This window comes from Suillus clintonianus, assembly GCF_016758775.1.
Source record: "Suillus clintonianus strain FC179 chromosome Unknown DEU56scaffold_6, whole genome shotgun sequence".
NCBI lineage: Eukaryota > Fungi > Basidiomycota > Agaricomycetes > Boletales > Suillaceae > Suillus > Suillus clintonianus.
In genome coordinates, this window is record NW_024539230.1 from 632390 (window position 1) to 654757 (window position 22368).

Sequence of the window (22368 nt, forward strand, 5' to 3'; positions counted from 1 at the left end):
CTCACCCTTCGGATTCATCACCTACAACTCAGGAGCACTAACCGTCGCAGACCCAGACCCACAAAGCAGCAAACTGAGTTTGGGCTTTATAGATGACATGGCGCTAATCGCAAGAGGCCGAACATATGAAGAATCAAATGCAAAACTGAAGAACATGATGGAGAAAGAGGGGGGGGGTTTAAGTTGGAGTGAGGAGCATCATGCAGAGTTTGAGCTGGAAAAGACGGCACTAATCTGTTTATCTAGGAAACACATACCATGCAACATCAACCCCAACAAGACCATCCCAGACCCGCGACTCCCAATAACTATACGCAACCACACAATCAGACCATCAAGCTCACACAAGTTTCTCGGAATCATTGTGGATCAAGACCTCAACTTCAGAGAACAAGCAGCCCATGCGCTAGCGAAGGGCACGAAGTATGCGATGGCGTGCATGAGAATGACGAGAATGACAAGAGGCATACACGGAAGGTTGATGAAGCGGCTGTTCGAAGGCGTCGTCATCCCGAAGATGCTATATGCCGTGGATGTTTGGTGCGCAGGGCTGGTAGCAAAGGGAAGAAGCAGAAAGCTGGGGGGAAGAGGACCACGAGGCGTCGCCTCTCAAATGGCAAAGGTTCAAAGGATGGCAACATTATTGATCACAGGGGGTCTAAGATCCACAGCTACAGACATGCTAGACGCGCACGCTAACGTACTACCCTTTCAACAGATACTTCGAAAGAACTGCTACAGGGCGACGATGAGGATGGCGACCCTCCCAGAATGCCACCCGCTACACAAAGGAATCAAATCAGCATACAACTACTGCGAAAGCAGAATGTTTAAGGGCAGAAAACGACACCCCTCACCGCTTCATAGACTGATGAACGAATTCCAGATAGACCCATCGAGTGTTGAGAAGATCGACCCAGTGAGACACTATCCGATGTGGGAGCCGGACGTCACAACGCACATAGCGGAGGAGAGCGAGGCAGCGCAGATAGAAGACGAAGTAGCCGACGAAGATCTACGAGCCTACTCTGATGGCTCGATGGTGGACGGAGGAGTGGGGGGAGCCGCGGTGATAATGAGGGAAGAGGAGGTAGTGGGAAGCAAGAGGTTCTACCTGTGGAACGATGAAATGCACACGGTTTATGAGGCGGAGGTGGTGGGGATGATATTAGCGGTGCAATTGCTAAGGGAAGGAGGAGGAGCGCGAGGAGGGACGATGTCCCTGGGCATCGACAACCAAGCGGCCATTAGAGCAACGGAGGCATTCAGATCAAAGCCGGGCCACTACTTGATGGACATCTTCCACGACGACCTTAGACGCCTAATCCCAGAAGACGACAACCGCAAACTCACCATCAGATGGTCCACAGGACATGTTGGAATAAAGGGCAATGAGGAGGCAGATGAACACACAAAGAGGGCAGCAAGAGGAGAGACGTCAGACCAGGGAGAACTACCCAAATCCCTAACAACAAGGAAGAATGGCATTTGCACACTCCCCCATAGCAAATCAGCACTCATGCAACAGTTCAACGCCAAAATCAAGCAAGAAGCGACAGCCACCATGGCAAGCTCACCGCGATACGCGCTACTGCAGTCCATAGACCCCTCTGCGCCATCGAAGAAGTACGAGGGAAAGACACAGAAGCTCTCAAGACGTCACTGCTCCCTACTGGTACAACTGCGCACTGGACATATTGCACTAAACAAGTACCTTAAACGCATCGGAAAATCTCCTACGGCAAGATGCCCGAAATGTGGAACGCACAATGAAACAGTACACCATTTCCTGTTGGTGTGCCCGGGGTACGTGTTAAGACCATGTTCAACGGGTCGGACCGGAGGGGCTTAGCTTCAGCTCGTGCACTGCGCTCTTTACCCGAGTATGTGCCCCTAATTTACAGGGGGGTAGATATCGTCGGCCGAGGGGTATGGACGGTCCAGACGAAAGGGGGAAGGCTACCCGAGACTTCGTCCGGGTAGAAACTAACAAGGTATAGACTACCCAAAGGTAGAGGCGGAGGTATTTAGCCTTAGGGATATAATCCCGAGGCTCGGAGGATAGGACTAGGACAATAATCCTAAGAGCCGAGAGAACACGAGGATTGAACAGAGTCTAAGTTAATATTCGAACTGAGGATATGCTACGGGTTACAAGGGATTTATATACTGTAGTATATCCGACGGGTATCTGGCCGAAGCGCAGTCTTCGGATCAGAGGGCTATGTAGGAAATGTACTAATGGATATGAACTGCTGCGGACGATCGAGAATGGAGCCGGAGATTAAATGAAACAAGGGGGACAAGTTAAATGAAAGGGAAATGAATAGACTAACGGACCGATCAGAATGAACCCGGATATTAACTGTCAGAAGGATCCGGGCATATAGGGGCATCAAGAAGCATATACAAATGGGGACACGGGGAAATGAATTCTAGAACGGACCCGAGAGAATGGACGGACCGGACCGGACGAGAAGCTTCAGGTACGGAATATGACAGTATGCGGGAACACGAGAAGCCCTATGAACGGAAGTCGGACCACGCCAGTGCAACGTCAAGTATCTACTCAGCGAGAAGAAGGGAATGAGGGCGACTTTGACGTACATCGCTCGGACAAGGAGAATGGAGAATATCTTTGGGGATGTAGCCCCCCCAGATGAGGAAGAGGAAGGAAGATGAGAACAAGGAAAGAGACGAGGAAAACACCCACCACCCAACCGATAGCCTGAAGAAGGCCTTCACCGTTCTCATGCAAGCCGGAACCATTGTAACAGAGTATACATATAACATTAACAAGGCAACGATACAGTACAAATAGTGTAGGTAGTGTCCATCATAGGGCTTCGCCCCAAAGGACAATAAACAAGGATCCAAAAAAAAAAAAAAAAAAAAAACCTCGACCTCACATAATACGTACCTAAATAGGTTGCCATACGACCCTGGGAAGGGCAAACCAATTAGGTAGCCTTTCATCAATTCCTTACACTGCCAGTAAATAGCCAAATAATGGTGAATATCTTTAACGTGGTAACATAAGCTTTCGGCACTGTCCGCTACGGTACCAGCCACGAGAACTAACCTTCTTCTTTAGGCAATTGTGCGTCCGCTCATTACCGCACTCTTGCGCTCGTTGTTGCCCACGACGAGCACGACTATTTGAAGACATACTCTCTCTTTCTACACAATGGGCGGAACAAAACGTCGCAAGGGCGTCTCTCGCAAGGTTCATATCACAGGATTCTCATACAATGGACAATATCGCAATGACGTTCTTGGACAACGGGCAGTAGTGCGTGAGCGGTCTGCAGCTCAACAGCGTTATCGCATTAATACAACAGGTAAAGTTTCTTTTCTATCTACTTCAATATTCTGCTCACTAGTTTACTAGGCCTCAGTGCTGATTCTCTTTCTGCACTCAGAGACGTTCGTTCGGAAATCCCAAGCTCTCCCACCTACGCTGATGATGAAGGACCACTCGGGGAATGGGAGCCAATCCCCGAGTCCTGGAATGATGATGAAACGATCGTGCACGCCATCCGAGACTATGTTGACAATCTGTGAGTTCTAACTTTTGTAGCACACTCCTGCTGATGAAAATATAGCTGGAATTATCGTACACATAAGGACTCCTGTACATGGCGCAGACGTATAGAAGACCTACATGCCAATTGGGCCCCACTTCTTCCCCAACTCGTTGATCTGTTTCTCCTTTGGAAAGCTTCAAACTCAACTGACAGCACATCAATGTCTCCGCATTCACCATCTGAATATGACTTTTTCATTCCGGTAGTGGACATATTCACACTCGACACCGAAGTCTTGATCTCACGCGATGCAGACTGCCTGTCTCCCAGTGCAGCACTTGTTCGTGCCGGATACCTGGGTCACGTGCCACATGCACCGTCCCTTGCATTTTCACTGCATACGTTAGAACACTTCCGACTGCTTCGTGCCCGCAAGCCCTCTTTTAGTATTGAGGCATTTGCAAAAGTGCTGTGTGATTCATACCGGGTGTGTATATATCCCATCATTCTTACACTGATGCTGATGTATTACTAGATACCTTATCAGCGACGCTATCGCACATCCTTGTCGGGGGCGTTCGATACCTACCTAGCCATTCTCCGTGGTGTCGACAAGAAGATCAATGAAATTCTCGGACGTGACACTCCCAACTGGCGCATTCTCAATGCCTGCCCCCCTTGCACTTATGAATTGGAGGAAGAACCTACTCTCACCTTTGGACGGATGTATGTCCTTGACGGTGGGAACTCGGCCAAACGGATGGCAGAAGGTGCACGTAATCGTGGTGACATGCGGGAGTATACTGAGAGTGATTACTTACTTCCCCGCACATATGTTGACAAGTTTGCCAATGAGGTGCAATCGCGAAATTCAGACGCCCTGGACTCGCTGGAAGCTAACGATGATGATGAAGATACTGAAGCAGACCCGACAAGACGCAACATCGCATCAGACTGCAGCAAGAACTGGAAGGCTGCTGCGAGCGATGAAAAGAAGCGGATGTGGAGTATTTTCGACGAAACAGGTATCTTTGTCTCCACCTGTCGCCATGGCCTTCTTTTGTGGGTAGCAGATATGGTTCGTAGCAGAGAACTGTGAGTTTTGCTATGATCCATCATCCATGTGTTCTGACATATACATAGGGCCAAGTACCCCCTCGCAATTATATCTAAAGTTCTCGAACTCCTCGGCGAGCGCTCTCTCGCCGCCTACGACATTGGCTGTGGGTTTGCTTCAACAATCCGCTCCAGCAGCCTCGGGAAGGCATTCAAGCAGCAAGGCTGCCGTATCTGTGTCGATGCGTTCCACGGATATGCGCATAACTATGCTTGCCAAACCAAGAATCATCCAAATGGCATTCAAGGCGCAGGCATCGAGGACTTTGGAGCCATTGAGCGCTTCTTCAGTGCATCAAATGCACTCGCTCCTGTCATCCGCTATGCGACTGCCTACCGTCGTTCCATCTTCCTCGACCTTTTCTATAAGCAGTGGGATGACGATAAATATCTTAACCTCGCCACGATGATCTATCACAACTACAAGCAATCTATCAACATTATAGCGTCGGAATCTCTTGCCCTCGACACTGCCAAAGTGTCGCTTGGAATCCAGGACGGTGATCTGGAGGCTTGGTGTCAAGAAGAGATAGAGTATATTGCTTGTCTTGGCAAGGAGACTGAGTGGGACATTCACGCTATGACATATGTCGAGCTTCTTCAGAAGTTGAGGGACGCGCAGTAAGTCTTGTATATTTGTTTTTTGTTATCTATGTTAATCTATTATTTCAGGACCTGCGCCAGCGATACTTCCTTGCAGTTTATATCTATGGTGCCGTCTGATTATCAATTCTTGCCCCCCTCACAGGACGTATCCTATTCCACCAATGTATCAGCTACGAGAAAGCTTGAAACTCATCGTAGGTACCATGCTGAATGCCTCGACACACTTCAACGTGAAGTTGTTGCCTTGGAGGTCAAGATGGGTGTTGCTCACCGGTGGCAGCCAACCTCGCCAGAGTATCAAGAAACCATGAAATATATGGCAACGCACACCTATCAGCGTGCCCTCGATAACCTCCAGCGCCTCATAGTGCAACGTCTATTCGAGTTGCAAAAGCTCAACATCTCTCAGACGGGTAAGTGTTTTGTTTGCTTTCAATGATCACCTACTGATGTGATTATTTAGCCTACAAAATGCGCACGCATATCTCGAAGTCCCTCCAGACGCGTTGTCACGCCATTCAAACTGCCATCAAGAAATACAATGATGCAGCGTCGCAGCTACACCCACCGCGTCCGCCGCTTGAATGGTCCAAGGTGTCTCACTATAGTTTTCTTGAGGAGTTCAATCTTCTCCGCGAGACGCGACAAGACATCCGCGACAAGATGTGGGCAAGACCAGTGATTTGTGAGACAATGCGGCAATGGCTACGCATACAGCGTGCAAAGGAGGAGATTGAGAGGTGTAATGTCGAAGTCCGGCGCTTGCATACATTTATTGTGGATGAAGACCGGCACTTCGCTCGTGTTCTTTCTTCACTTGAAGAATCGCCTTTATATTTCGCTGTTCAAGAATTCTGCAAAGACCGGCGCCTGGTCAACTCCCAGCTCCTCGACCGCATTTTTCAGATTTACGCACTTTCAAGCTTTAGTGGGGTAGCCTCTCCAGGCTTAAGGAAGGGGCGAGTTGATCTTGATGTAGAGGGGGATGGTATGGACGGTATCCTTGCTGGCCACCAGCATGAGCACGAGCATGATGGTGATGATGAAACCATCGAGATGATTGATGACGAAGGTGATGACATGCAGGATATCGGGACTTTAGTAGAATACTTGTCAGATCTTGCACTTACCCGTTGAAGCAATTTTACATGCAACATTTGAATCACTATGAATTGCGTGAAACTAGGACGACTTGCATAGGATTACAGTACTTAAATCAAGAAAAGCACTGATACATGATGGAGATGAATTGCATAGATCACTAGATTACAGTAGATGAAAGCACCGATACACAATGGTAATGAGCTACATGGATTACAGTAGATGAAAGCACCGATACACAATGGTAATGAGCTACGTATACAATTACAGTAGAGAAAGCACCGATACACATTGGAGATGAGTTGCGTGAAAGACAGTGTGTATATGTAATCAACTCAACTTCCAGCGAGATCGTTGATCTGCCCTTCAGCCACATCTTTCTTGAATCTTTCTCTCCTCTCACCATCACTCAACCTTTTGCATGGGAAGCACTGGAAAGAACTATTGGGTTGTCTTAGGCGGACGGAAACCAGGTATTTTTTTTGAACGGTATGTTTTGTTGACATGTAGCAAACACAGCTAATAATCTCGCAGACCATACGCCCCTCAACTCCATGGCAGCCATTACTTTCCTATTGTCGTCCATTGTCAGCAGGAGGAACATGCTCAGAAGCTAGACACACTTCAGACGCTCGTGAAGGATATCAATGAAAGTACACCTCCAGCCGATGCTGCGCAGCTGTTTCTCAACTCAGATGTGGCCCAAGGAGTTCTTCGACGGGATGTTCAGCGCTATGCTATTCAGGGATTTTACGTTGTCATCTATGGATATACACCAGGCATCTACACCATGTGGTATGTACCGTATGATTTTAGATCTTCAAGTATCGTGTTGATCAGTTATATATGTAGGGAAGACTGTCATCGCGCAGTAACAGGGTATAAGAATGCAGAGTACAAGAAACTCACTACGTTCGCTGAGGCCATGGCATGGATGATTCTGAAGGGCCAAAAACTTGGACAGGAAGAACTGGTTGGCGCTGTGAGATCAGCTGTCTTAGGTACATGTGGGCTAGTGCGTGTTTGTCCTCCTAATCAGAAAACTTCTCATAGAACCATCTGGAGCCAGCTCCAAACCCATCTCGATGTTACACGGTGCCAACCCTATGAAATCAGCCGTCTTACAATGTGAGTAGCGCTACCGTGTGTTTGTCCTACTGATCATAGAATTTAACTTAGCCCAGTTCGTTATTGACTCTGAGTCAAGCTCATATGGGCAATCATCGGCTTCAGTTGGTACTATCTTACCAGTCACACCTAAGGCCCTTCGTACATGGAGAACAACGACTCCTGGATCGGCATCGCAGATTGTCAGCACCTCACCTCGTGTCCACCAATTCATTCGAGATCTTAATGGAATCCAAGGTGCACATTATCACGCCCCTCCTCTTGATGATACTCCGCTCCCTTCTTTTGGCGATGTCACTGATGGCTATCTGCAATCTCATGGTTACACTGCTCGTGCAATTCTTTGTATCGCACATGCAGTGGAAGTCTCTCAGTCTGGGGAGGATTTTGTTCACGATATCTCTGGAAGGGGCCTTGCTATCACTGAAGCTCAATGGCTGTGGTTACTCATAACTGGTGACAACACCTTCTGATTCATGTATCTCTACTTATCGCTCTATGTCATTGTTTGAAGTCACGTGGCTATGTACATGTTAACCGATGCTAAAGCGAAATTCTTAGCATTTCTTCGCCTTAACCAATGTCTACTCGTTGTGTTCCGCACCATGAAAGCAAAAACCTGGCTTGGCCGCTATCATACGAAATTACAGAAACTCACTACTCAAAAGCCTCGGAAGCCATGGCGCCACCGCAGCAAAGGTCGCTACAAGCACACGGCCAGCGAAAAGGCCACTTTGAAGGAAAAATGTCTAGCCCATCGCATTACATATGCTGATGCTCTCAAGGATGCCCGTGAGGTCGTGCAGGAGCAGGCAAAGCTACTGCATGAGAAATTTGGCGGTCATAGCATTCAGTATTATCATGAAGAGCTCATGCAGCGTGCTCGCATGGCTGCTTCATCACGTAGTCCTTCAAGATGGAACACATTTGTTCGGCGTGAGGTGAAGCGGACGAATCAGGGTACGTGTGTCCTCACTTGTTGTTTTTTGTCGTGCTCAGTGTCTTGTACCTTTAGAACGTCCTCCAGGTTCCCCTTTCCTCAAAGCTTCTCATTGCGTGAAAGGACTTGCGGCGCGTTGGAATGGCATGTCAAAAGACGAACAAGAGAAAGAGACCGCGGATGCCATGAAAGATCTCGAAGACCATCGCGAATCTAAGCAGCTTGCCCTACACAACGTGCCTCTGAACGCTTTTCAAGACGTTCGGAAAAGTCTCGAGTTACTTGACCGTGAAGTAAGTATGACATTTGTCTTGAAAAATGTAACAACTAGTGGCTAACACCAAACAACAGATTCATGCTTTGAATGCACGTACAGGCCTTGAGGTCGTGCTACTCACTTCACGTTCAAATATTGACCACTTCAACCAGCCACATATCTTCGTCACCGAGCGCGCTGCTGACTTCTTTGATGCATGCTTGGGCTCTTCCATTGCGGATGTCGCAGTACGTTTCGAGGCATTCTGCATAGCTGGGGTACAAGGTAAGCGCCTAATCATATTCTTGTTGTATCACACTTAGTTCTGCACTGGCAGGTCTTGCCAAGTCTCACCTCCAAGAAGTCCTTGATCTCAAGAAATCTACCAGCGAGAATATTTTACGGAAGCTTCGTACGTCTCTTTAACACTTTTATTTGATTTTAATCTGACTCGGCATATAGAGGCAGCAGCAGCCCCCACCAAGGTGTCGCACATGTATTACCAAAATTTCGGCACCTACATTACCGCTAAATTCGGGATCATCATCGAGAACTGGCCACTGCAGAAGTTCTGCTGCCCAGGGGACATCAGCTCACGCTCCGAACTCGCCGTTTTGAGCCTTGCATGGGAGTCGAATGCCACTCACTTCCGCAAGCTGACAGACAGCAAGTTTAACGAGTGGAGTAACCAGCGCTTCCAGGATGCAATGGATCAGGCGAGAGTAGAAAGAGATGATGGGATGGAAGTAGATGGTGAAGGACAGGAGAACATCATAGAAGGATCCGACAACGAGCCTCCGCTCGACTCCACCTCCCTTCCTCGCCAGCAAACATCAGCTCTGAGTCACAGCGTGAATGTCATTACAATGGCAAACGGAACTAGTGTCAACATATCAAAGAGGACTCGCAAGCCGCGCTGCGATAAAGGTCAGAAGCGTGGTCCTCGAACGAAAAAGCGCTCAGGTCAATCAGAGGCTGATCCTAGTATTGTGTCTGTAGCCTTGTGATAATTAATACTATGTTTTTACATCTACATCTTGCAATTTATGACCGTATGTTAATTCCTTAAGAATAGTAAAAAAAAAACATGAATTTTGACTCAATTGTGAGATAATAGTCGTGCTCGTCGTGGGCAACGACGAGCGCAAGAGTGCGGTAATGAGCGGACGCACAATTGCCTAAAGAAGAAGGTTAGTTCTCGTGGCTGGTACCGTAGCGGACAGTGCCGAAAGCTTATGTTACCACGTTAAAGATATTCACCATTATTTGGCTATTTACTGGCAGTGTAAGGAATTGATGAAAGGCTACCTAATTGGTTTGCCCTTCCCAGGGTCGTATGGCAACCTATTTAGGTACGTATTATGTGAGGTCGAGGTGAAAAAAAAGGAGCCTAAGATACAGTGGCCCAATATTCATACACTCACGTACTGCATGATGAAGTTCCTAGCACCACTCTCGTGTAAGGTCTTCAGGACATCGACGGCGCATTGCCTGACCTGAACAATTGACGTGGAGGATGCATTGCTTCCAGTAATCAGCGTGTTGGCACCCAGATCGTTGGTTCCGATACAAATGGTGTACATCGTCTCCTTTGGCGTACCATTTTTCGTCTCATTAGGTAAGCAGGGAGTTTCCAACCTGGGCGGTCACTGCGATCAGGACAACATTCACAAACCATTTGAGCGTACTCACTGGTACCACCCATGATCGGAGGGAAGGGCTGGTAAAGCAGGTTCAAGGATGTTGCCCCGGAACGATCAAATCGAAACCTCTGTAAACCTCGCATCCATAAATGGCTCCGCGAATATCAGCAGCACGCTCTGTAGATTGACCATGAAGACACACAAAAATGATTAGGGTGATATCAATATACATCTCCAGACCACCATGGCCAAAGTCCGCAATCAATAGAGTATTGGGAAGATATATGAAGATATATCAGTAACATTTCACCTCCCCTCAGTGCAACACTGATACAGGGCAATGACATATGGGACAGTAATACAAATCCCATGCCTCACCCTTCAGATCTGTTCGCAGGCCCGTCACTTCCACTTCGTCTATGTAATTTGTTAGGTTCCCTGCGCCACAGCACCCGGGCTGCAAATGCCACCTGATGGTTATCGCTCCAGCCCCGGCGTTGGAGTTTCAGTTTCGCCCCTTTTGTCGATGTTTCTCATGTCCAAGAAGACGACGTGTATCTCTCGTCATCATCGATACTCATCCCCCTTTGATCGTTGAATACATTCACAGAGAATTGGCATGACCCATGAGACAGACATGGAATCAGTCTTGGCCATGTAATGTACGAGGGATAACAACACCTATATTTTGATGCAACATGGTCAGGGTGTATCGGTGACTCACGATTCTCATGCCGTTTTGCAAGGACTACGAATGCATAGTGTGTTTGCTGAGCAACGAGGCGTGTGGTTGGTGTCATCGTTGAAGATGTTATTGCTCTGAACAAGTGTCAGGATATCAAGAGCTCAGGGATATATGATCGCATTGGACTTGCATGTATTGTCAAACCTCTATTGTTGCTTTGCTGTCTAGGTGCGAGAGAGAGGGAAATCTGATTAGACGAATGAGTAAAGGGTCAGGTTGTTAGCAATTAAGTTACTCATGTTTCGAAATTCTAGACCAAGCTGCAAGTTCCTGGTAAAGAAGTCAGGTGAGGTATGAAAGAAGAAAGACGACTCTCGTCGAGGGTTGGCATTGGAAAAATCTTGCCCACCGGACGGCTGTAGGTTGACAAGCAAGGGAGAGACATGAGATGCAGGCTGAACAAAGTCAGTATGCATTGCTGGGGCACAACTGACGTACAATATTAATGTTGTTTAAGTTGCCTGTCACAATTACAGCTAGTATCTAGCACGTCAGACTGCTTATCTAGCCCCACTGCGCAACAGAAGAGAGTGCGAGTTGTGTACTTCAAACGAGACAATGCTGTATGGATATAGTAGAATAGTCAAAAAAATCTTCACTTGTGACGACACGAGGCTCATACACAGCTGGGAGCAAGACATGATCCATAAGAAAAGTGCAAGAGCGAGCAAAAAGAGAGAGGCGAAAGAAAACTCAAGAGAAAGAAACATTTAGACGACCTCCTGTCTGCGACGTGGAACGCGCACGACTGGCCAACCGCAGCAGATGACCTCCAAGGAAAATTTTCCAGGCTCGCCAGCTGAGCTTTGTGTTTGTGTTGGTGGGCCCTGAGGTCCATGTGTCCCCGATGCAGCTTGATCTTGTGCTGTTGAGCTGCCGGCATTGTTGCTGCTCGTACGTTGCATAGCTGCTTCTGCTTCTGCGTCAGTCTCAGCAATCATGCCGTATCTCTGCAAAGATATCAAAGAGGGACATGTGATGGTGATGACGAACCGCTTACATCTTCATCATGGGCAGGAGCAACATCGACGGGACACCTGGAGATTCTCACAGGAAATAAGCTGAAATGCAATCGCCGAGGCTGAAGCTGAATTGGTTGGGGCGAATTTGCAGGTCAATTGCTGGAGCGCAGGAAGCCAAATAAGTTGCGCAGACCCAGTGGAGATGCTGAGCGAGGAGGCGTGTGGTTTGTGTGATCGCTAAAGAAGTCATTGCCCTGCATAGGTGTCAGAATGGAAAGAGCTCAGAAATGATCGCACTGGACTCACATATCTTGCCAAGCCTCTATTGTTGGTTTGCAGTCTAGGCGCAATAGAGATCTTATGAGACAAATCAGCGAATGATCAGGGTATTCACAAAATAATGCATGTCTCTAGGTCGAGTAGCATGTCCCTGATAAAGGAGTGAGATGAGGCATGAGAGAGAAGACAGGTGACTTGCCTTGAGCTTCACATTAAGATCGGCATTGTCCTGAGCGACACACAAGATCGCTTAGAAATGAGCCTGGTGAAAGCGATGTACACATGTACGTCAACACCACGAGCACACTTGAGTGCTGCTTCCAGATTCCATACATACATGTTTGGACCCAGTCCCTTGATAGCACTGGCAAAGTATTGTCCATCAGAGGACATGGCAACAATCGTGATATGATTGTCGTGCCAGAGTGGATCTCCAAGTTGCTGATTGGTTTCGAGGTCCCAGATGTGAACTGAGTAGTCGTATGATGCGCTGACAAGATGGCATCCATCGGGAAACAGACAAATGGATTCAACATGGTTGGTATGGCCCTGAAAAACGACGAGTTCTTCCCCGTCCATCGATTGCCATTTTCGGATGGTGTAATCAAATGAGGCAGAGAAGATGTATGCCCCATCCTTGGACCAACATATCGATGTCACAAAGTCCTCATGTCCCTTTATCTCGAACAGCAGCTTGCCGTCCTTTGACCACACCTGGATCATGTCGTCATTACCGCCGCTCGCGAATTTGTCGCCTTGTGGAGAGTATTTGACCGTCCGCACAATTTTATCGCTTATCTTTATGGGTTGTGCAATTTGTCTGCCAGTGGCCAGGTTCCATCATTGTATAGTCCTGTCGGAAAATGCACCTGCAACCTCCGACCCATTCGGAGACCAATCAAGGCACCTCACTCTGACATTATTCGCCTCCCATGGCTTACCGACCACGCTCCCCTCCTTTATATTCCACAGCCATACTCTGCCATCATAGCTTCCACATATGACCATTGTTTCCTCCAGAGACATCGCCATCGCGGTTACTGGGTTTCCATCACCATCACCATACTTTCCTACTGGCTTTCCGTCTCTTGTCCACTGGAGAATTGAACCATCCTCCGAGGTACTCATTATATTGTCACTGGTGCCCAACCAGGCAAGGGACTTGTTGAACGAGTTGTCGCATTTGATGATGCACTCTGGCATCAAACTCCCTGCTGTACATTCTGGCGTTGGCTTCTTCCACGATGTGGTCCGAGTCTTGTGGTTGACGAAGTAGGATCGACCGAGTGGCGAGATGTGCCATTCGAATCCAGGAACGAGCTCCTCCGAGGGGTTATCTATGCTCGATCCTGAGTTCCTCGCTCTCATCGCACTTTCCTTGCTCACCTAGTCGCACTCCTGGTAATGGTCTGTGCACTGCATACATGAGGAGTGTGTCATCGCAATAAAGTGGTCCGTCATCAAAATGGACCTCTGTCCACATAGGAGGGAGCGCCTCATTCCCTCCTGCTCGATGTTCAGTTGGTCAATTGGTTTCACAATGTGCTCGCTCACCTTTCCAAAGTGCATCCTGGCGGTGCTGTGCACCATAAGCCGGCGGATTATTAGAGCGTTTCAGGGGAGCAACAAGTCCTGATGGGTCTGACAATGGTCCTCTATCTGCCTCTCTCCATTGCATTGGAGTGCTTGACTCGGCCGTATTGTTCAGCATGACGATGATTGAGAACATTGGTGATAGTGGAGGCAACGAAGAGACCTGCTAGACATGCTGTTATGCTGTCCTTGTAGACGCCTTGCTTAGGTGATAACCTGTGCCTCTTAGGCGTCAGTTCTCAAATAGGATCAATCGCTAGCCATGGTTCGACCGTGCTCATCTGCATATTCAGCGAATCATATTTCGCTGCAATTTCATTGATCCTGTTGTGTTCTCAAGATGTTCAGAGACTATGTACATCGTACATTGCAAATTAACCTGCACAAAACAGTATACCATCTAATAGGCACTCGAAATGATCACGATCATATCTATACACATCTCCTTGAGATTATCAATGCAACCCATTCACACCATCAAGGGCATCGTCACTCACATCGGACATCACCAACCCAGTATCACACCCACTGTCCTCATTCTCCAGCCCATCCAATGTACCCCTCAAATCCTCCATCTCTTCCATCTCACAGCTCAAGCCCAACAAGCCCTCAATACCCGGCATCTCACACTACACTGGCAGAATATCCACATGCGTCATCCGAGCAGGTAACTCAGTAACCACTTAGACTCTCCGCAAGCGGGAACAGCCTCAATTTCGACGGAAGTGCCTCTGCATTCTTTGAGGCACCGCGTATGCGGAATGAAGTCCTCCCATTGTGGGTACACCATGTGCAAGTCTTGATGGCAGTAGGGGACTGAGGAACTGATGTATGGGCTTTTTTTTTGTTTTTTTTTTGGTCCTTGTTTATTGTCCTGTGGGGCGGAGCCCTATGATGGACGTTACATACTGTATGGTACTCTATGTTTGTCAGTCATGTACAGTGAAATCCTATCTCTGCAATGGTCCAGGCTTTTTCGGCAAGGACGGTAGAGCCGTCTTAAGGCATCTGGGTGTGGGTGGTACAATTTGTTTCCTGGTCGTGATCTTTCTCTTTTCTCTTACTCCTTTTTTCTATCTTCTTGCCTCTCCCCTTTCCTCTCTCTCCATCTCCTTTGGTGGTGTGACGTCTCCGAAGACCTGCTCCATCCTTTTCGTTCTTGCTATGTACTTGAGCATTGCTTTTATTCCTTTATCCTCACTGAGCAGGTATTTGATGTTGAGTTGACGTGGTCCAACTTCCATGCTGAGTGTCGCGCGGTGCCCTGCGAACTTTGGACATACTAGGAGGAAGTGATGCACTGACTCTTCGTGTAATCTGCATTGTTGGCACGTCGCTGATGGGGCGCTTGCGATGCGGTGGAGATATTTGTTCAGTGCAATGTGTCCCATGCGTAATTGGAAGAGTAATGTTCCGTGTTTCCTGGGTAGGTGCTCAATCTTCTTTGCGAACTTCTTGGATGGTGCTGATTGGTCGATCGTCTGCAGGCGGGTATACCGGGGGGACGATTTCATGATCATGATGGCTTCGTCCTTGATCTTGCTGTAGAAACCTTGCTTGAGGGCGGACTTGCTTGCGGGTAGAGTTGCTGGTGTGCCATCCTTTGCTAGGAGTGACTTTGGGAGCAATGGTGCGTCTGACGAGTCCCCTGCAGCTGCTTTCTTTGCTTCCGTGTCCGCGGCCTTGTTGCCCGGGATTCCGGTATGGCCTGGTGTCCATCTGATGACTAGTTTTCTCCTGTCGTTGTGGGGTAACAGTTGGCGCAAGTCGTCGTGAAACTTGTCCGCCAGATAATGGCCTGGTTTCGACTGGAATGCTGTCGTGGTGCGAATCGCCGCCTGATTGTCGACTCCCAGTGCCATTGTCCCTCCCTCGTTGCCCCTCTCCTCCCTCAGCAGCTCGACTCCTAGTATCATTCCTATCAGCTCTGCCTCGTACACAGTATGTTGCTCAATGCCTCCTAGGTGTAGGTGTTTGCTTCTGATCACCTTGTCTCCCCTCATTAGGACCGCCGCGCCTCCCACTTTCCCTTCTGTTGCGGATCCGTTTGAGTACACCCTTAGATCCTCCATGGCTTCTTCGTCCTCCTTGGCCGCTCTCTCCTTCATGTCCGCTATTCTCGTGTCTACGTCCAGCTCCCACTTGGTATAATGCCGTACTGGTGCGATTTTCTCTATCTTGGATGGGTCTATCTGAAATTCGTTCATCAGTTTGTGAAGCGGTGATGGGTGGTGTTTTCTCCCCTGGAATTGTCTTCTCTCGCTATACTCGTACACCCCTTTGATTTCCTTGACTAGCGGGTGTGGGGCGGGGAGTGTGGCCATTCTAATGGTTGCGCGATAGCACGTCTTCCTTAGTGTTTGCTGGAAAGGGAGTATGTTAGTGTGGGCGTCTAGCAGATCTGTTGCGGTCAATTGTAGGCCTCCTGTTATCATTAGTGTTACCATGCGCTGAACTCTTGATATTTGGGACGCAAATCCCCTTGCTCCTCGACCACCTGCTCGTTTTCCTCTTCCTTTGAGGCTTGCGCACCATATGTCCGCCCCATACAACATCTTTGGGAGCACGACACTTTCGAAGAGTTTCCTGATCAGTTTTCCATGGACTCCTCGCGTTGGTCGGATAATCCTTCTGCATGCCAGGGCGTACTTCGTCCCTTTTGCCACAGCGTGAGCGGCGTGTTCCTTGAAATTGAGGTCTTGATCAATGATAACTCCCAGGAATTTGTGTGACTTTGACGGTTGTATGGTGTGATCTCGTAGGACGATCAGTAGCCGGGGGGATGGGATGGTTTTCCTCGGGTTCTCTGGGTCGGGAATCCATTTGCTAGATAGGCAAATCAGGGCGGTCTTTTCGAGCTCAAACTCAGTGTTGTGGGTTTCGCTCCACTCGAGCGCGCCCCCTCGCTTCTCCATCATATGCTTTAGCTTGCCGTTGGACTCTTCATACGTTCGTCCTCTTGCCACAAGCGCTACATCATCTAGGAACCCTAGACTGAGTTCTCCCTGTCTAGTTCTATGGTCAGTTACTCGTAGTACACCCGAATTATAAAATACAAATCCTAGGGGTGACAGCGGGCACCCCTGGTCTATGCCGTCTATTACATTGAACAAGTTAGATTGGTAGTTGTCGAAAAATAGGTACGTCAATCAGTTTTCGAGGCGTCTTCTGTACCAGTTGACATACTCCTGTGGAATTCCGGCCATTCTTAGATTGTGCATTAGTTTACTTACTACCACACTCGGGAAGGCCGCTTTTACGTCCAGGAAGAGTACCGAGACGTGGTTGTTTTGCGAGGCCCATGAGTCAGTGATGAACTTGGTGAGTAATTGTAGCGAGTCTGTTGTGGAGCGGCCTGGGCACCCTGCGAAATGGGTCGGCGGGAGGAGATTGTGCTGTTCTGAAATGTATGTTAGATCGTCTGCGATGCACGATGAAAGAATCTTAGCCATAGTGTCTAAAAGCGTGATGGGGCGGTAAGCTTTTGGTATACTGTAGTCTGGTCTTCCCGGTTTCCTTAGTACTATAGTTGATGAGCACTTCCAGTCGTCTGGATATACCTCGAGCGTGAACGTGGCTTTGAAAATCGGACCCATGAATGGGACTAGCAGGTCGGTGTTGCGCATAAACACGATGTTGCTAATGCCGTTTAGCCCGGGAGCCTTGAGTGGTGAGAGTTTCTTGATGGCGCGATGGATCTGTGTATTTGTTATCAGTTCGAACTCGCATACGGGTGTTGGATACTCTGGGTTCTCGTCTTCGTGGATGTTCGCTGGGGGGGGGCGGAAAAACACGTCATAAAGCAGTTCACTTTTGCGTGCATTGTCCTGAGTTTCGGTGTTCTGCGCGTCCGCCCTCAGATCTCATAGTGTCTTGATTCTGGTATGTATCTGGTCGTTTGGTGAGCTTGCCATGTACTTGTGGAGGGTCCAGATCCCTGCTGAGGTGAGATCGTCCAGCCATTCCTTCCAATGTTCTGCTTTCGCCTGTTTGATGTCCTCTGCGAATTTGTTGTGTGCAATCCTGTACTCATCGTGCACCGGGTCGTTTCTGCATGCGGTAAGATGCTTCAACTTGCGGCCCAGTTTCCTTACCCCCTTTCATTGAGCGTCTAACTCCTTCGTCCACCATCTCTTTGAATACGGCAAGGGTTTGGTTTTGGGTACTTGTTCTGCGACAGTGTCCGCAATGCATCTTGTCAGGTTATTGTACGCGGTGTCGAATTGTTCCCGATTGGTGAGTTCAATTGGTTGGGGGATCATCTCGAGCTTGTTTGAAAGGGCGGTGCTGAACTTGTCCCATTCGACTTCGCGGTAGTTCGGTTTGGGTATTGACTGGATTCTCTCCGGCTGCAGATCGATTACGCTGACTATGGGGAAATGGTCAGTAATTACTGGACGTAGGTGATACTCTACACTGCATTGTATGAATGAGCGCTCAAGTTGGGCTGAGCAGAAGACGTTGTCTGGGCGGGTTAGATTTTTGGTGTTGGAGGCTTCTAAGGTGGCAATTGCTGGCGGGAGGGTTTGTACTAGATTATATATGGACAATAAGTTGATTAGTGTTCCCGCAGTGTCTAAATTCGCTGCGGTGAAAAGATGCGTGTTGTGGGGCATTTCCCACATGGGATGGTGGCGGTTGAAGTCTCCTAACCATACTATATGCTCTTGGACTTCGTTATGATTGCCTTCAGCGACTCGTTGCACTTGGTTGCGTCTCGTGTTGCTTTCTGAGGCCATATGCCTTTCGAGGAAGTGAAGTGTTGCGTCGCTATCGCATGGGTTTGTAGATGTTGTACAGACGCACCTTCCCAAATTGACCTGTTAGCTCTAGTGCTATGATGTTTGGTGATTTTACAGGTATTATGTGCCAGTTGTTCTTCAATAACTTCTTGTTAACCAGGGTGATGGTTTGCGATCTTCCTGCGCCGGTGTGGTGGTCGGTCGGATAGATGACATCCCAAAACTGTCTTAAGTTAGATGCGTTAGCTAGGTTAACAGTATTGAGGAAGGGTTCCTGTATACACGCTATGTCGTATACATTTGGGTCGAGATTCCTTAACATATGTTCCCATGCGCTGGAGGATTTGTGTAAGTTCTGCTGCCAGATTTTCAAGTTGTCGTTGGCGGGTGGATCGGCTTCGTTGTGGTCATTCATTGATTACCTGTGTGATCTTGATCCCATCTGTTTCCTGCATTGTACTTGTCGAAAGGTGAGCCGAGGTTGTGCATTGTCCATTCTTGATCGTCGTTGTCTTCTTGCTGTTCTTCTCCTTGTGTGGGGACAGGTGGTTGGGGAGGGCGTGTTCTTTGGATCCATGATTCCGGGATGCGAGCTTGATTGCCTAGTGGGATTCTATTAGCGTTGCGGTTAGTGGGTTTCCTTTGATATGTCGTTCGGTGTTCGATTATTTGTTCTCTTGGTGCTGCTTGGGGGTGATGCTCTTCGTGGTGAAACTGTTGCTGGGGAGGTTGTGGTCGGTCTACTGGTTCTTCGCTGTTCTGAACTGGGTGGTTCAGTGATTCCCACGTAAGTGGGTCTTCAGTCAGGTAATATCGATACTTAGCGTCGTCGTTGCGATTCTTATAGTTCTCCCACTTCTTGACAAATGTCGGGCAGTCCCAGCTCCATGCCACGTGTCCTACCTCATTGCAGTTCCTGCACTTGAACAGTTCCTGGTTCGTGATTGTGCATTCTGCGGTTTCTGTGTTGCTCGTTGCACGTTCCGCAGCTATCGTGTTCTTGAGGGCAGGTGGCGGCTACGTGTGTGCCTTCGTAGGAGTGGCATTTAAGACATCTAGTGGGTTCCTGGATCAGCTTTCTTCCGTAGACCTTCTTACCTTCGACTGATAGACCAAATCTAATCGCCTGGTTCGCCCCTTCTTTGGCACTGAATGTAAAGATAACGTGGGCTGTGCGTTGTCCCGGGTTGCGCCTAGCAATCGGTTTAATGTATCTTGCTTTGATGATCGCTTTGGGTTTGAGCCCGGCTTTCTTCTCTACTTCGGCCAGTGCTGCGTAGTTGTCGGGTATGAAGGAAATCGGTACGTTCTCGACTATTACGTGGTACGATCGATCTTTGATCATTACTTCTATTCCAAAATGTTCCAGAAACTTGCTTCTGTTTGCGGGGTTGTCGAACCATCTTGCGGACTCGGCTGAGTTGAGTTCATAGAGCGCTCCGCCATGTGGTAGTCTTCTTGCTGATAAGAATACCATGCCTTCGGGGATGTTGTTGTCGTCCTTGGTCATTAGTTCTATGGCTAGTGTGGCCTTTGCTACTAGCTGCGCCTCTGTAAGGTCTCTGAGTGTATTGGAGTAGAGCGGGGATCTTCTGTCTATTAGGATCTGTCGAGCGTGTGCCTCGCTTTTTGCTAGCGCCTTTGTCAGTATCAGGGGAGGGTTAGCTTTTACTACTGCCGCATATGATTGTGGTCTGTTAGACCCTGGCAAAGCCATAGGTGCTTGGCTGCGCAAGTTGTCTTGGTTGGCGCATTTCGCTGCCTTCACCAGTTCATCTACTGATACACTGATGTTGCTACGCACCTCTTTGACCATATTTTCCATCTCCATCTTTTGTTTCTCCATCATCTCTTCCAGTGCCTCCACCTTCATGTCTAATGTTGCCACAGGGCCTCCCAGGAGTGCTTTAACTTTCTCTATGATATTCTCCGTGTCGATATCCCTCTGTGCTTCATAGATGGTGAAGGCGAATGCGCGGATAATTTCTGCGTGTGTAGCTCCGAGGTTAGCCATTGCGCTGAATTCGAATAATGCCGCTGAGATGGTCAGTAATATGTTTCCTGCTGATGGGAGGCTTAATCCATGCGTGGTGAGGATCTTCCTTGCAGCGTTCAAATTGGTGATATCGGTCTTTATTCCTAGACCTGATGTGTGATCTTCGATTGGTTTGCTGATCGATAGAAGAGATTTGCTCGCGGTCGTTTTGCGGTTGGTTCTTCCTGTTTGAGTCATTATTGATGGGCTTGATGAGTCGTTGGGTGGCATGTTGGGGGGGGTTTCGGGGTCCTTGCTTCTTTTGATGGAGGGTTTTGACCGGTTGTTGCGAGTTTTTTGGTGGGTTGGAGTTGCTGTTGCTGTTGCCTTTGGACAGCTTGGGCGTCTTCTGCGCTATTGAGCGCTGCTTTGGTTGGTTTTGTTCCGGGGTCCTAATCGGGGGTGCCACCTGGTTCGGGTCCAAGAAGCGATGCTGTATGGGCTGAGGGAGGCGAGTGCACTGTGCCTGCCCGCAGCCATACAGGTGTGTGCGTTCTCATGCGTCATGATTTGAATTGCGCGAACGGCATCCTGTCCGTAGGTCGTACTGAGGTGTATGGGAGTGAAGGTTGCGCTGGTTGCAGAGTCTGGCTCTGAACTGAACCTATGGGTATGGCACGCATGGAGCAACCGACGTCGAACTCAGACGAGCGCTTTAAGCGATGGCCTATTTTATGTGCATGTTTGTTGTGGACACAGCTAGTTTACCGACGTAGGGTCAATATGATTGGGGAGATATAAAGCGCAGCGAGGAATGAAGGTAAGTTAAAAAATATTGGGGAATATTATACGCACAGGCCTTGACCAAGAGACGGTGCCTATCTCGACTGATGTTGTCCGAAGAGCATCATATGCAAGATTCAATTGCAATTTTGATGAGGTTGGAGGCGAAGCGAGGCGCTGATGAATCGGCTGTAATCCCGTGGGTTAGTCTCATGTCGTGCAAGAAGACCGTACATATGCTGTGCAATGAGCATCCGCATTACGCTTCCGTGACTTGGTTGCGGTTAAACAGGGAGATAAATCTTCACATCCTATAGGATGCTGTGACAGTGACACACTAGTAGACACGCATTGCAAGAAAAAAAACAATCATGCAGCGTTTCGTGTGCTTGCGCGAGACAAAGAATGCCCCCATAAACCGTTTTTCGCTGTCACTTTCAGACTTCTTATCCTTTCAGCCATATACTAAATGCAATAGAAGATTTTCCAATGCCCATTGTACCATGCAGCAAAATGAGCCTGCCGTTTTCTCAGTGGTTGAGTAATCGTGTGATGTCATTGATGCGAAGCTCCACCCAGGTCCTTCTAAACACGAAGGTACGTTTGTGGCGTGAGTTACATTTACAACGACCTAGGGCAGTTTCTCTCAAGTTCCTTCGTATGATCGGGGACCGCCAGGATCTACTAATGAGGTCAGAGAATGAGAGGGAATAAGAGGTCGAAATACTGACATTGAGCCGGACTCCTTGGTGTCAAATTGTGATCTAGATGGTAAGATACCCATTCAACGGAACAGCTTGGGGAAATACTACCCGGGTTCGACAGTTGTGGTTAGAAATCATATGGGCCACGGTACCGAGAGATACGATATGCCTCGACATTTGAAGACGTGAATCAAAGGATCAAAACCTAAGCTATCATTTAAAATGTTTGAGGCCAGGCAGCAATTTTCAAGTCAACTGGTCAGAAACG

The 22368-nt window shown here is 48.4% G+C and overlaps 5 protein-coding genes across 5 annotated transcripts; 3 read left to right on the forward strand and 2 right to left on the reverse strand.

Annotated features, from left to right (window-relative positions):
* Positions 1 to 3747: 3747 nt before the first annotated feature.
* On the forward strand, positions 3748 to 6386 carry DEU56DRAFT_726933 (uncharacterized protein; the record flags this gene model as incomplete). Its single annotated transcript, XM_041347950.1, has 5 exons — positions 3748 to 4014; positions 4063 to 4622; positions 4671 to 5264; positions 5316 to 5673; positions 5742 to 6386. 5 exons carry the CDS (start codon positions 3748 to 3750, stop codon positions 6384 to 6386), a joined length of 2424 nt encoding a protein of 807 aa, XP_041213825.1.
* A 385-nt stretch (positions 6387 to 6771) lies between these two features.
* Positions 6772 to 7951, forward strand: DEU56DRAFT_907784 (uncharacterized protein; the record flags this gene model as incomplete). The annotated part of the gene is made up of 5 exons (XM_041356935.1): positions 6772 to 6839; positions 6885 to 7145; positions 7203 to 7351; positions 7404 to 7478; positions 7530 to 7951. The coding sequence occupies 5 exons, from the start codon at positions 6772 to 6774 to the stop codon at positions 7949 to 7951; spliced, it is 975 nt and encodes a 324-aa protein (XP_041213826.1).
* A 132-nt stretch (positions 7952 to 8083) lies between these two features.
* Positions 8084 to 9681, forward strand: DEU56DRAFT_726974 (uncharacterized protein; the record flags this gene model as incomplete). The annotated part of the gene is made up of 4 exons (XM_041347955.1): positions 8084 to 8438; positions 8494 to 8711; positions 8770 to 8959; positions 9137 to 9681. The coding sequence occupies 4 exons, from the start codon at positions 8084 to 8086 to the stop codon at positions 9679 to 9681; spliced, it is 1308 nt and encodes a 435-aa protein (XP_041213827.1).
* An 8985-nt stretch (positions 9682 to 18666) lies between these two features.
* DEU56DRAFT_727050 (uncharacterized protein) lies at positions 18667 to 18960 on the reverse strand (the record flags this gene model as incomplete). The annotated part of the gene is made up of 1 exon (XM_041347958.1): positions 18667 to 18960. The coding sequence occupies one exon, from the start codon at positions 18958 to 18960 to the stop codon at positions 18667 to 18669; it is 294 nt and encodes a 97-aa protein (XP_041213828.1).
* Positions 18961 to 19542: 582 nt separating this feature from the next.
* DEU56DRAFT_726959 (uncharacterized protein) lies at positions 19543 to 20454 on the reverse strand (the record flags this gene model as incomplete). Its single annotated transcript, XM_041347952.1, has 1 exon — positions 19543 to 20454. One exon carries the CDS (start codon positions 20452 to 20454, stop codon positions 19543 to 19545), a length of 912 nt encoding a protein of 303 aa, XP_041213829.1.
* Between the last annotated feature and the right edge of the window lie 1914 nt (positions 20455 to 22368).